The sequence below is a fragment of the Pseudonaja textilis genome, chromosome 3 (assembly GCF_049901715.1).
Source record: "Pseudonaja textilis isolate UNSWEBS1 chromosome 3, rPseTex1.2, whole genome shotgun sequence".
Lineage (NCBI taxonomy): Eukaryota > Metazoa > Chordata > Lepidosauria > Squamata > Elapidae > Pseudonaja > Pseudonaja textilis.
This window is the reverse complement of record NC_141992.1, coordinates 1,976,126-1,990,817: the sequence shown is the minus strand read 5'-3', so window position 1 is coordinate 1,990,817 and position 14,692 is coordinate 1,976,126. Positions and strand designations below refer to the sequence as shown.

The window sequence follows — 14,692 nt, the reverse complement described above, 5'->3', positions numbered from 1 at the left end:
TAAAACAAAAATAAAAAGGAAACAATAGGAGAGGGATGGTAGGCACGATTGGTGCGCTTACGCAGGCCCCCTACAGACCTCTTAGGAAAGCGGTGAGGTCGATAGTAGAGAGTCTAAGGTTAAAGTTTTTGGGGTTTGGGGAAGAAACCACAGAGTCAGGTAGAGTATTCCAGACATTGACCACTTGGTTGCTGAAGTCGTATTTCTTTCAATCAAGTTTGGTGCGATTAACCTTGAGTTTGTATCTATTGTTTGCTCTTGTGTTGTTATGGTTGAAGCTGAAGTATTCATTTGCAGGTAGGACATTGCAATGTATGATTTTATATACTACATTTAGATCGGACTGAAGGCGGCGTAGTTCTAGCTTTTCTAGGTCTAGAATTTCAAGTCTGGTGGCATAAGGTCTTCTGCAACGAGTAGAGGAGTGGACAAACCTTCTTGTGAAATATTAACAGATTACCCATAACAATAAGGAAGCTTCAATCTAAAAAGAGTTCACTTTGGCAAAGAACCAAATCTGGTCACGTTGCCAACTTCAAAAGCCGATACAAAATCTATGCCACCAGATAAAAACTGAATGCACTAATTATCACATTAAACAAGAGGAAAACCTTCTACGCACAAATTCCACCTGCGCTTTCTACAATTTTGTAAACAACAAACTAAAAGACTCAAGGTCCATCCCACCCCTGAAAGGACTTAATGGCAAAGACTGCAACAACGACACCGTTAAAGCCAACCTCTTTAACACATTCTTTGACTCAGTATTTGTAAACAGCAATGGATCATGCCCAGTACTTCCTAGCTGAACCACAAACAACTACAATGATTAATTTTACAGAAGACATTGTTGAGAAAGCACTGCGCAATCTAAAACCATCTCTATCTATTGGACCGGACGGAATATGTGCCTACTTCTTTAAAAAGCTAACCACTGCCATAGCAGAACCTCTAAGCATAATCTTTGAAAAAACTTTCAGGACCAGCTCCTTGCTTAAGATATGATCACAAGCCACGGTCATCCCCATCTTCAAAAAGGGAGACCCAGCCTAGTTGAAAATTACAGACCAATCAATCTCTTTATGATGCATCACCTGTAAAGTAATGGAATCAAATTATTAACCAATCCATCATCCTCCACTTAGAGACAAACAAATCTACTCTCTAATAAACAATTTGGTTTCAGAAAAAAACTATCCTGTAATCTGCAACTCTTACACTGCAAAAACATATGGATGACACAACTCGATCAGGGCAGAGCAATAGACGCAATCTACACAGACTTCTGTAAAGTCTTTGATTCAGTGGTACACAACAAACTACTCCTAAAACTAAAATCTTATAGTATCTCTGGACACCTGCACAACTGGACAGAAGCATTCCTGTCTAACAGACAACAAATGGTCAAAATTGGGAGCGTCCTATAAAATTCTGTACCTCTCAACAGTGGTGTCCCCAAGGCAGTGTTCTAGGACCAACTCTCTTCATACTCTACATAAATGACCTCTGTGATCATATTAAGAGCAACTGCGTTCTCTTCGCTGATGATGTAAAGCAGTTCAACACCACAGACAATACTGCTACCCTTCAAAAAGACCTTAACTATCAGAATGGTCAAACAAATGGCAACTTCAAACCTCAACAAATAAATGCTCTGTCTTACATATTGGCAGAAAAAAAAGATCAGAAAATAAAATACAGGCTGAATAGTCAAGACCTTATTAATGATCCAAGCTCTGTAAATGACCTTGGAATACTCATCTCAAATGATCTAAGTGCTAGAGCCCACTGTAACTACATAGCCAAACAGGCATTAAGAGTTGTTAATCTAATCTTACGTAGCTTTTTCTCTGGTAATATCACACTAATAACTAGAGCATGCAAAACATTTGCTAGACCAATACTTGAATACAGCTCATCAGTCTGGAACCCACATTACATATCTGATATTAGCACAGTTGAGAAAGTCCAGAAATATTTCACAAGAAGAGTTCTCCACTCCTCTACTCGTTGTAGAATACCTTATGCTACCAGACTTGAAATTCTAGACCTAGAAAACCTAGAACTACGCCGCCTCTGGTCCGATCTAAGTATAGATTATAAAATCATACATTGTAATGTCCTACCTGTCAATGAATACTTCAGCTTCAACCATAACAACACAAGAGCAAACAATAGATACAAACTCAAGGTTAACTGCACCAAACTTGATTGCAGGAAATACGACTTCAGCAATAACAGGGCGGTCAATGTCTGGAATCCTCTACCTGACTCTGTGGTTTCTTCCCCAAACTCCAAAAACTTTCACCTTAGACTGTCTACTATTGACCTCACCCCTTTCCTAAGAGGTCTGAAGGGGGTGTGCATAAGCGCACCAACGTGCCTACCGTTCCTGTCCTATTGTTTCGTTTATTTTTCTTATAGGTATCTATCTCATGTATTCAAAACTATATTCATTTTTATACCTGTATCTTGTAAGCGATTGGCAAATCAAATCAATACTAAAAAAAAACTAAATATTTCTGGACTTTCTCAACTGTATTAATATCCAATATGTAGTGCGGGTTCCAGTCTGATGAGCTGTATTCGAGAATTGGTCTAGCAAATATTTTGTATGCTCTAGTTAGTAGTGTGATATTACCAGAGAAAAAACTACGTAGGATTAGGTTAACAACTCTTAACACCTTTTTGGCTATGTAGTTACAGTGAGATCCAGCACTTAGATCATTAGAGATGAGTATTCCAATAAGATTGTTTAGTATAGAAAGCTAGCCAAGAGCCTGGGACCGTATCTAAGTCCACAGCCAGGCAAAAAAAGAGGATGATTTGAAAATGCAGATATGGAGAAATGTTAGATGGGCTTCATCACAATGAGAACTAGGTTCCAAGCCAGAGGAGACCCCCCTTTTTTTTAACTTTAGAGCAACTTAGGGAGGGAGGGAGGCAGGCAGGAAGGAAGGAAGGAAGAAGGGAAAGTGGGGAGGGAGGGAGGAAGGAAAGGAGGAAGGAAGAGAAGAAGAAGGGAAGGTGAGAAGAAGAATGGAAGGAAGGAAGGGAGGAGAGGAGGTAGGAAGGAAGGAGTGAGTGAGTGAGTGAGTGAGTGAAGAAGGTAGGAAGAGGAAGAGGAAGGAAGAAGGGAAAGTGGGGAGGGAGGGAGGAAAGAAAGGAGGAAGGAAGAGAAGAAGAAGGGAAGGTGAGAAGAAGAATGGAAGGAAGGAAGGGAGGAGAGGAGGTAGGAAGGGAGTGAGTGAGTGAGTGAGTGAAGAAGGTAGGAAGAGGAAGAGGAAGGAAGAAGGGAAGGTGAAAGGGAGGGAGGGAGGAAGAAGGGAAAGTGGAAAAGATGGCTGGAAAGAAGGAAGGATGGAAGGAAGGAAGGAAGGAAGGAAGGAAGGAAGGAAGGAAGGAAGGAAGGAAGGAAGGAAGGAAGGAAGGAAGGAAAATGTAACGCTCCTCCCACCTAGACCCAACATCCTGTCAGACCTAAGAGGCCATCTGCCTTGTCTTCTTCTTTTCAATTCTAGAAGCACCAATGCGACGCCAACTTTGCCGTTAAAAAGGAACACCTGAGCATCACCCTGGTGGCGGGATCTTGCAGGTACAAAACCTTCTTGCTCTAAAGACCCCAGGAGCTGTGAAGGAGGCGGCCTCGGGGGTCTTCTCCAAGCTCTGGGCTGCTTTTCAAAATGAGAAGATACCCCAAAACCTGTTTTTTTTTTTTTAGACCAGGGAGGGATCCCCAGACTTGGCAACTTTAAGATGGGGACGTGGGGGATCCGACAGGGTTAACTACCGGTTTGGTGATTTATGAGGTTCAGTGATTTACGATGTGCTTCCCTGCACGCTGCGTGCATGCTTGTAAATCGTCATCAACTTGCTGCCCGGACAGCGGAGCAGCGCTGCGTGCAGAGAAGCAGCGTTTGAAAAAAAAAGCACTTTCCCCCCTGCTTTTTCAACTGCAGCTGTGCCTCGCTGGTTGAAAAAGCAGGTAATAAAGATCAGGTAAGAGCCCAGGTGGGCGGGCGAGCCAAAACATCAGCAGACATAGAACCGGTTCTATGTCTGCTGCTTTCCACAGCTACCGGTTCTAGAGAACCGGATAGAACCGGTAGAATCCCACCCCTGCTTGAAGACTTGTGGACTTCAACTCCCAGAATTCTCCAGGCAGAAGTCCACCAGTCTTAAAGTTGTCAAGTTTGGGGACACCCCTCCCCCCCCGGGTTTTAGATGATAAATCGCCATCAGAGGAAGGAAGGAATGGATTCCCTTGGGGAAACCCAGGAGCAAGTAGGAGGTAACATTATGTGGGGAGGGGGAAAACATTCACCTCTGGAGAATGGGTAGATTCCAAGTTTCGTGCAAATAGAGGATTCACACCCAAAATCAAACTAGGATGGGGATGGAGGAACGAAACAGCTGGGAAAACACAGTGGCATGCGTGAATGGAAGGGAAAACCGAAGAGCTGATCTTTAGGTTTTCCTTTGGGGGGGATAAAGAATAAGATGTTTTGAGAAAATAATTCTGTCCCTCCCTCTCTGCTTCCTCCCTTCCTCCCTTTCCCTCTCCCCTCCCTCCCTCCCTCTCCCTCCCTTTCCCCCTCCCTCCCCTCCCTCCCCTTCATTCTCTTCTCCCTCCCTTCCCCTCCTCCTCCCCTTTCCTCCTCTCTCTCCCTCTCCCTCCCTTTCCCTCTCCCTTCCCTCCCTTCCTTCTCCTCTCCCTCCTCTCCCCTTCCCTTTCTTCTCCTCTCTGTCCCCTCCCCTCCTCCTCCCCTTTCCTCCTCTCTCTCCCTTCCCTTCCTTCTCCTCTCCCTCCTTCTCCCTTCTCCCTCCCTTCCCCTCCTCCTCCCTTTCCTTCCTCTCTCTCCCTCTCCCTCCTTTCCTCTCCCTCCTCTCCCTTCCTTCTCCTCTCCCTCCTTCCCCTCCCTTCCCTCCTTCCCCTCCTCCTCCCTTTCCTTCTCTCTCTCCCCTCTCCCTCCCTTTCCCTCTCCTCCTCTCCCTCCCTTTCCCTCTCCCTTCCCTCCCTTCCTTCTCCTCTCCCTCCTCTCCCTTCCCTTTCTTCTCCTCTCTGTCCCCTCCTCCTCCTCCTCCCTTTCCTCTCTCTCTCCCTTCCCTTCCTTCTCCTCTCCCTCCTTCCCCTCCCCTTCTCCCTCCCTTCCCTCCTCCTCCCTTTCCTTCTCTCTCTCCCCTCTCCTCCTTTCCCTCTCCCTCCTCTCCCTTCCTTCTCCTCTCCCTCCCCTCCTTCCTTCTCCTCTCCCTCCTCTCCCCTTCCCTTCCTTCTCCCCTCCCTCCCCTCCCCTCCTCCTCCCCTTTCCTCCTCTCTCTCTCCCTTCCCTTCCTTCTCCTCTCCCTCCTTCCCCTCCCTTCCCTCTCCCTTCCCTTCCTCCTCTATCTCTCGCTCCCCTTCCTTCTCTTTTCCCTCCCTTCCTCCTCCTCCTTCCCTTCCTCCTTTCTCTCTCTCCTCCCTCTCCCTCCTCTCTCCCTTCCCTTCTTCCCTCCGTCTCTTCCCGTCTTCTTCTCCTTTTGGAGAATTTGGGGGGAGTTGAGTCAAAAGGACAACCCAACCATGGGAACTACTTTCCCGTGTTTTGGAAGCCAACAGGGGGTCCAGAGGAATTTGTCAACAGCTCAGGCTGTTGGCACATAAATCCTGGAGGGCGCTTCTTCCTTCGCGCCCTTCTGGCTTCCATCTTGACTTTTTTTTTAAACCATGGTTTGGTTTGTTGACCTCTCTGGAAGCAAAGCCATCCTGGTTTGTCAGCCAATGGGAAAAGGTAGCCAGGCCACCGAAGTGGACGGGGTAAAATGGCAAAACAGACATATAATCTCCTCTCCTTCTTCTCCTTACAGGGCAGTGGAGATTTCTTCCCCCGCAGGAGATGTAAGTTTGAAACTATCTAAGATACTCGGGGGAGGGGGGGAGATGTCACACATTTAAGATGGTTTTTTCCAATGGTGGGCTTCAAATAATTTAACAACCTGGTTTGTTAAATTCTTCCTGGTTTCTGGATGGGCATGACCTAGTTGGCCCCCTGCACCATCCTGGGAGCAAAAATGGGCTGCAGAGGGCCCGTTTTCCACCTCCCTGAGATCTGGAGGCCAGAAATAGGCCCGTTTTTGCCCTCCATAGGCCTCTGGGAGGCCCGTTTCCCACTTTCCCGGGCTCCACGTGCCCCCCCAACTTATCTGGGATCCAAAACGGGCCATGTGGGAACTCCTGAGTGGGCCGGGGTGGTGCAGGGCCAGCCGGTTGTTGGAACGATGGGTTCTCCGAACCAGATGTCAAATTAACACCCAGTTCTCCCGAACCGGTGTGAACCGGCTGAAGGCCTCTTCCTGGTCTTCTCCACCCGATGAGTGAAGTGTTACTTTGGGCTGAGGCTGGGAGACAAATTAGGAACCGAAGAAGCCATTTTGCTTATTCCCCCCATCCCCAAAATACTGGACGTTGCAAAGAGATGTTGCCCCCACGCAAGCATTGAGCTGCATAGCCGGGAATTGTAGAGGAGACCGAGGTCCTAGCTTGGAGGGAAATAATATCCAATTTATTCCATATACACCCACAGACTAGAGGGAGTCCCTGACTTAAAACAATTTGTTTGGTGACTGTTCAAAATTACAATGGCTCCGGAAAAACTGACTTAGGACCGTTTTTCAAACTTATGTCGGTTGCGGCCTCCCCCAGTTCACATAATCAGAATTCAGAGGCTTCACCAATGCTTCATATTTATGAGAGTCACAGTGTCTCGGGGTCACGTGATCCCCCTTGGTGACCATTCTATTCTATTCTATTCTATTCTATTCTATTCTATTCTATTCTATTCTATTCTATTCCATTCCATTCCATTCCATTCTATTCTTATTCTTTTCTATTCCATTCCATTCCATTCCATTCCATTCCATTCCATTCCATTCCATTCTATTCTATTCTATTCTATTCTATTCTATTCTATTCTATTCTATTCTATTCTATTCTATTCTTATTCTTTTCTATTCCATTCCATTCCATTCCATTCTTATTCTTTTCTATTCCATTCCATTCCATTCCATTCCATTCCATTCCATTCCATTCCATTCCATTCCATTCCATTCCATTCTATTCTATTCTATTCTATTCTATTCTATTCTATTCTATTCTATTCTATTCTATTCTATTCTGTATTCCTATTCCTATTATCTATTCCATTCCATTCCATTCCATTCCATTCCATTCCATTCCATTCCATTCCATTCTATTCTATTCTATTCTATTCTATTCTATTCTATTCTATTCTATTCTATTCTAATTTTCCTATTCCTATTATCTATTCCATTCCATTCCATTCCATTCCATTCCATTCCATTCCATTCCATTCCTCCATTCTATCCTATCCTATCCTATCCTATCCTATCCTATCCTATCCTATCCTATCCTATCCTATCCTATTCCATTCTGTTCCATTTGCGCCTCAAGGGAGATTCCTGGACCAATTTGTTTTTATAATCCATTGGTTTATTCTGCAGGCGTTCCCAACTTCAAACAAAGCATCAGAAATGGCTGTTCTTCAAAGCTTTCAGATTTGGCTACATAAGCTGTTTTCCCAAGAGTAAAATGCTAAAATTTCCTCCTTTTTTGTGGGGAGTAGAAGGAGAAATATAGTTTCTACTTCCATTCTAGTCCCCTCACCAATCTTTTGGGGATTTCCTGATGTTCTCTTGATCCAGTTTTGACTTGTTCCTTCTCGCCATTGTAGGTGTCAGGAACAACGAAATACACAGAAACTATCATGGAGGGTTGGCTTTCACACGGCGCTGGTAAGTTTTGGTCTTTGGAGGTCACGGTTTGGTAGCTCCCTGGGGTGGGGAAATATGATTATGAATACATGAAATGAATACTACAAGACCTCCAAGGACCCTTCCAACTCTATTTCAGTATTTATTTGATTTGTCAATCGCTTACAAGATACAGGTATAAGAATAAATATACAATAGTTTTGAATACATGAGATAGATACTTATAAGAAAAATAAAAGAAACAATAGGACGGGGACGGTAGGCACGTTGGTGCGGTTATGCACGCTCCCTACAGACCTCTTAGGAAAGGGGTGAGGTCAATAGTAGACAGTCTAAGGTTAAAGTTTTTGGGGGTTTGGGGAAGAAACCACAGAGCCAGGTAGAGTATTCCAGACATTGACCCCTCTGTTATTGCTGAAGTCGTATTTCCTGCCATCAAGTTTGGTGCGATTAACCTAGAGTTTGTATCTATTGTGTTGTGCTTGTGTTGTTGTGGTTGAAGCTGAAGTATTCATTGACAGGTAGGACATTGCAATGGATGATTTTATATACTATACTAAGATCGGACCAAAGGCGGCGTAGTTCTAGGTTTTCTAGGTCTGGAAACTTCTTGCTCTCTAATCGCCATTGTTAATCTACTCATTTCTGCCCCTTCCATAATTTTCTTAATTATTTCCTCTCCTGGAAGTGACTGAGAGTCTTGACTGGGGAAGGAAAGACGAATCCACCCGCTCTTATCTTCTCTTGCAGGTGTTCTGCAGAAGAACCAGATTCCTCTTCCAAGCGTTATGAATGCCACAAGCACCGTACATGACCCCGAACTGATTGTGGGGGAGGTGAGTAGATGGAACCTCGTAGGTTTGCCCAGGTGGTCCTTGCCTTACAACAGTTTCATTTAGTGACTGTTCAAAGTTGCAATGACACGGTAAAAATAAAGGGAGGCTTATGGCCGGTTTTTTTTTCTTCCACATTTGGGACCATTGCAACAACCCCAGGGTCATGTGATCAAAATTCAGACGCTCAGTAAGTGACTCATATTTATGAGTCCCAGAGTCACGCTTTGGCAATTTTCTGACGAGCAAAACAGACATAGCAATAGCACTTAGACTTATATACCGCTTTCTAGTGCTTTTACAGCCCTCTCTAAGCAGTTTACAGAGTCAGCCTCTTGCCCCGCCTCTCTCCAAATAATCTGGGCCTTCATTTTACCCACCTCGGAAGGACAGAAGGCTAAGTCGATTTTAAGGAAGGGAGGAAGGAAGGGAGGGAGGGAGGAAGGAAGGTAGCAATAGCGCTTAGACTTATATACCGCTTCCCAGTGCTTCCCAGTGCTTCCCAGCCCTCTCTAAGTGGTTTACAGAGTCAGCCTATCGCCCCCAACAATCCAGGTCCCCATTTTACCCACCTAAGAAGGAGGGAAGGTTGAGTCAACCTGGAGCCTGCTGGGATTCCATCTGCCAAACTGCAGGCAGCTGGCTGTCAGCAGAAGTAGTTTGCAGTACTGCACTCTAACCACTGCACCACGGAGGCTCAAACCCAACGGGGAAGCCAAAGATTCACTTAACCGTCAGGCTGCTCCCTTAACAACAGCACCGGTTCCCTTTCACAATGGTGGCGAGAAAAGTTGTACAATGGGGCAAAATTCACTTCAAGGACGCTCCCACTTAGCCACATCAGTGCCGGGCTCAATTGTAGTCGTTAAGTCAAGGATGACCCATGTTTGGCTTGATTATACCGGAAGACTGCTGGTGTCAGTCCTGTCCCAGTCTGATCCCTTAGGAAAGAGAGACCCTCGACTCCCTTTGGATGAAGTGACAGGGTTCTTTTAATGAAAAGATGCCACTTGCAGTAGAGTCAGACTAGAACTAAATTCCCCATGCTGAAAAGATATGGACAGTTTCCCCACATCCCAGCTCTCTCCCCATGACCAGCTGGTCTTCAGCCAGTAACAGCCTTCCTAGGTGTTTTGAGAACGCTGAGGTATTGACGGTAATCCACATTCTTTCTCAGGGTGCACAGCCTTGGTAGAGGGTGCAAACCTGGTTCCAGGCTTCCGTGCTCTTCATCAAGCTGTCATTTCCCCCCCTCCCAATTTCCCATCATGTACACAGGCAGGACCATTTGCTCCCCCCCATGTCCCCCTCCCCCTTTCTGCCAGCAAGGATACCAGCAAGGCCCCTGAGCCAAAGATGGCCGACCCGACCTCTAGCCGCTCAGATCATGCCTGTCAATTTGTGAAACATTCCTACACTTGTTTCCAAGTTGGCATAAGAAAGGGGGGCGGGGGGGAAGACTGGAGAAGCATAAGCCCACCTAGCCCATCCATGTATGTGCTTAATTGGGGAACATGATGGATGACACCTAGCCCACCCATGTATGTGTTTAATTGTAGAACATGATGGATGACACCTAGCCCATCCATGTATGTGCTTAATTGGGGAACATGATGGATGACACCTAGCCCATCCATGTATGTGCTTAATTGGAGAACATGATGGATGACACCTAGCCCATCCATGTATGTGCTTAATTGGGGAACAGGATGGATGACACCTAGCCCATCCATGTATGTGCTTAATTGGAGAACGTGATGGATGACACCTAGCCCATCCATGTATGTGCTTAATTGGAGAACAGGATGGATGACACCTAGCCCATCCATGTATGTGCTTAATTGGGGAACAGGATGGATGACCCCTAGCCGATCCATGTATGTGCTTAATTGGAGAACAGGATGGATGACACCTAGCCGATCCATGTATGTGCTTAATTGGGGAACAGGATGGATGACACCTAGCCCATCCATGTATGTGCTTAATTGGAGAACAGGATGGATGACACCTAGCCTATCCATGTATGTGCTTAATTGGAGAACGTGATGGATGACACCTAGCCCATCCATGTATGTGCTTAATTGGGGAACAGGATGGATGACACCTAGCCGATCCATGTATGTGCTTAATTGGAGAACAGGATGGATGACACCTAGCCGATCCATGTATGCGCTTAATTGGGGAACAGGATGGATGACACCTAGCCCATCCATGTATGTGCTTAATTGGGGAACAGGATGGATGACACCTAATACTTAACTGGAGAAACTTATTTATGGCACACCCAGGAGGGAGTGGAGGACGCAAGGTCACAGGTGACTCTCATTAACATATGCCAGAATCGGCTTCATACAGGTCATGCCAGTATGTTGCTCCTAATGAAGTTTTTTGAAGTTTGGCTCAAGGCTCATGATTTAATTAGGGTGATCGCTGGAATCCTGACAACAAGCCGATTTTCCTAAATAATCAACATTACCGGGGTGCCTGGGTCCTGGCCTCTCCAATCGCTCCCGGACATCTGGGGTGCATGGAGAGAAACTCAGGCAGCCCTGGCAGAGGGCGGGCTATTGGAAGAAAGTCTACTCCAGGCGATTCAAGGAGAAACAGACTTGACCGACCGCCAGAAGCAGCCAGAAGCTGGCATTGCCTTCCCATCCCAAACTATAAAGCTGGGGTCAAGGGGTGGGAGGAAATCCCCCAAATGTAGCCACACCATGCAATTATATCCATGTCCCTTTTTCACAGGGGCTTTTCAGCTATCCTGCCCTCCCCCACAGATACCCCAACAGGGTGGGAAAGTATAGATGCTTCCTTGGTCTATCCATTTAAAATCTAGTGGGTCTTCTAACCCAACCCCCTATCCCATTTCGGACAAACGGCTTTCTTCTTATAAACCTCCAGTGTTGGAGCACCCAACACTGGAGGCACGCCCTTCCCCTGAATAACAGAACAACAGCGTTGAAAGGGACCACCGAGGTCTTCTAGTCCAACCTCCTCTTTCTACCAATTTGAGACAAATGGTTGTCCAGCCTCTTCTGAAAATCCTCCAGTACCCACCACTTCTGGAGGCAAGCCCATTTCCCACCCCACAAACATCTGGGTTGCGTTCAAGGCCAACCTTGAGTAAGGCTGCCTGGTCTCTGGATGAGATGATCACGGGTTTTTTTCTACTGTTCACAGAACCTGCTGCTAATGCAAACGACCATTCGGCCTTACGACAAAGACGAGATGGCACGGCTAGTGAAGGCGCAGTGTAGCGCAATCAAGTTATAAAAAGGGAAGGCGTGAAGGTCTTTCTAATCAACGCGTCCTCTCCTTTGCTCATTCAGCGGTTGGATCTATCCCTTGGAACGAAATTGACCAAACGTACCACCCAAACTGAGAAGATTAAGGCAGCCTCCTTGTTAATGTCTCTTAATAATTTGCATTTTTTTGGGGGGGGGGCAAACCCCCTTGAGGTGTGACTAATTGGGAAGCAGGTCGCAAATTTATAACGATCAATGAATACCTTAAAAAAAACAAACCCACCCTTGATTTGTTGCTTCGGGATGGTTGAGGTTCCTTCCTTGCCCTGCTGATACTTCTACTCTGCGGTGTCCTACTCTCGATAGTAAGCAGCTCACTAGGGAATTGGGGCGACTCTGTCTATGCTTCTCAATAAAAGATTCCAATTCCTTCTTCTGCATTTGTCGGGTTTGCTTTGGACGTGCATCTCTTGAGGTTCATCAGGAGGTTACGGGGTTCTGGAGGGACTTTTGTCCATGGTGCCAGGATGTGGATGGAGAATAGATGCTGGCTTGAAACTTGATCGGACAATCTTCAAAGCAGGTCTGCTGAATCAGACCTCAGTGCTTTAGGTCAGAAAGGGGCACTTGAAGAACCAGGGATAGAGGTCAGCTGCAGAGGTGATATTCAGCAGGTTCTGACCAGTTCTGGAGAATCGGGAGCATAAATTTTGAGTAGTTCGGAGAACCAGCAAATACTACCTCTGACTGGAGATTTTGCAGTATCCTTCCCCGCCACAGACCCGGTAGTCAAAAAAATTTTTTAATCCCACCACTAGCCTGCTGGAAGAAGTTATGGGTCCCTCAGGCCAAAAATTAGCACCTAATTAAATTAATTAAATTAATTAAATTAAATTAAATTAAAAATTAGTCAGGGATGCTAAGAGGAGGAGAATGTAGTCTGTGAGAGTTTGCAGCAAAATTCAAATGCAGAAACCAAACAGATGACTGATTCAGCAGGATCATTCACTTCTTTATAAACATAATAATACAAGTGAAGTTTACAATACCATTTGTAGATTCTTTCAACGTAACATAAGTAAAAACACAAGCAGCAGCAGGTCAGAGCACAACTCAGTTTCAGCAAGCAAACAAGACTAATTTCAGTTTCACTTCTCCACGAAGTGCAGTGAGTCAAACCACAACCCAGGCTATCAGCTCCCATTGGCTGGTCTTGCTGACTTTGTTAACCATGTCCCTGCCAGTTCATGAATATACTCGGACATAGTCCTTCTGATTTCTTCTCTCTTCAAGAGATAACAGACTAGCAGAGTTGAAAGGGACCCTGGAGGGACATTGTGCTCAAGTAGGAGACCGTATCTCCTTTCAGACAAGCGATTGTCCGGTTTCTTCTTAAAATGATGGAGATGTTTTTAGAATGATGGAGATGTTTTTAGAATGATGGAGATGGTTTTTCAAGATGCCCGAAAGCCAGGAAGAGATGCCATGGTGACTATTCATCACAACTCCATCCCTGTACTGGGGTCTTGAGTGATACCAGCCGATGTCGGACAAGGGGCAATCCTTCCCTTCACAACCCAACCAGGTCATGGTTGTTCATCTCATCAACAATCACGTCGTGGATGATGTGAGGTGGGTGGGTGGGCTTATAGGCCCAACTTGGCTGTCATGCCCCCATCAGAGCCTGAATATGCGGGGGGAAGATAAGACAACCGGTGGAGATGGATTTCTTGCTGTGTAGCCGTGGTGTTCACAGCATTGGGATGGACTCTTTGAAAGCCAGAGGGGTGTGTGTGTGTGTATGTGTGTGGCTGTGTGGTCACTTCGCTCTGGGACTTGCCAGAAACATGGGAGCATTTGGGGAAATTTGGAGCAACCAAGGGGTGGTTTGGAAATGCCCTGAGTCGTCCCACTGGCATGAAGTAGCAGTAGGTGGAGGACGGGGCCATAGAAGGTCTACTGATAGGACAATGGAGCTGAGGTGAAGGAGTGTGGAACAGTTCCATAGTTCCTGAAGGCGACCTGCTCCCTAGATCTGGTTATATCTCCTCCTGCCTGACCCCTCCCTAAAGTTAAGGCCTTCTTCTACCCCCAAACCAACCTCTTCTACACAAAACCAAGTGCCGGGACCGGGAACCTCGCAGTGTCTTCACGACAGGTCCCTGGGATGGGACGTCGGTGACCCTGCAGCCCTTTAGGGTCAACAGCTCTCAGGGCCAACGCACTATTTCACATCACACACGCATTGCAACACCTTCAAATATACAAAGACACACCAGCTCCCTCCCCAGTCACTACTCCCACCAATCCTCCTCCCTGGCTCTCGCTCAGAAGGGGCCATCAGACCCTTCACTGAGTACAGGTGGAATCAACTTCCTCCCTTCCCCTTCCCTTCCCCTCCCCTCCTCTCCTCCTCCACACTTCCTTTCTGTTCCCTTCTGCTCCCTTCTTCTTCTCTCCTCTCCCTCTCCCTTCCCCTACTCTTCTTTCCCCCTCTTTCCCCCTCCCCTCCCCTGCCTTCCTCTCTCTCCTCTTCCCTTCCCCTCCCCTCCTCTTCTCTCATCTCATCTCCTCCCTTTTTGTCTCCTCCCCTCTCCTCTCCCCGTCCTTCCTTTTCTCCTCTCCTCCCCCTCTCCTCTTTCCCCTCCCCTCTCCTCTCCCCTCCCCTTCCGCTCCCTTCCTCTCATCTCCTCCCTTCTCCTTTTCCCTCCTCCCATTCTCTTTCTCTCCCCTTCTCTTCTCCCTCCTCCCCTCCCCTTCCTTTCTGTTCCCCTCCTTTCCTTTCCTCCCCTCTTCTCTCCTCCTCTTCTGCTCTCCTCTCTTCTTCCCTTCTCTTCTCCTCCCCTC

At 46.6% G+C, this 14,692-nt stretch overlaps 1 protein-coding gene and 1 long non-coding RNA gene across 3 annotated transcripts in view; one reads left to right on the top strand and one right to left on the bottom strand.

Annotated features, from left to right (window-relative positions):
- LOC148125983 (uncharacterized) overlaps positions 1-2,105 on the bottom strand; it is a 352,312-nt gene extending 350,207 nt beyond the window's left edge. The window contains exon 1 of the long non-coding RNA XR_015743356.1: positions 2,022-2,105. This is a non-coding gene — a long non-coding RNA (uncharacterized LOC148125983). The remainder of the gene's footprint in view (positions 1-2,021) is intronic.
- The window catches only part of LOC148125982 (BPI fold-containing family B member 6-like), a 47,756-nt gene extending 35,471 nt beyond the window's left edge, over positions 1-12,285 (top strand). For both annotated transcript variants that reach the window (XM_087931950.1, XM_087931951.1), the window contains exons 12-16: positions 3,522-3,595; positions 5,845-5,875; positions 7,728-7,788; positions 8,518-8,603; positions 11,781-12,285. In XM_087931950.1, coding sequence (XP_087788076.1) covers positions 3,522-3,595; positions 5,845-5,875; positions 7,728-7,788; positions 8,518-8,603; positions 11,781-11,873 — 345 coding nt within the window. In that variant the 3' untranslated portion in view covers positions 11,874-12,285. The remainder of the gene's footprint in view (positions 1-3,521; positions 3,596-5,844; positions 5,876-7,727; positions 7,789-8,517; positions 8,604-11,780) is intronic.
- Positions 12,286-14,692: the final 2,407 nt, after the last annotated feature.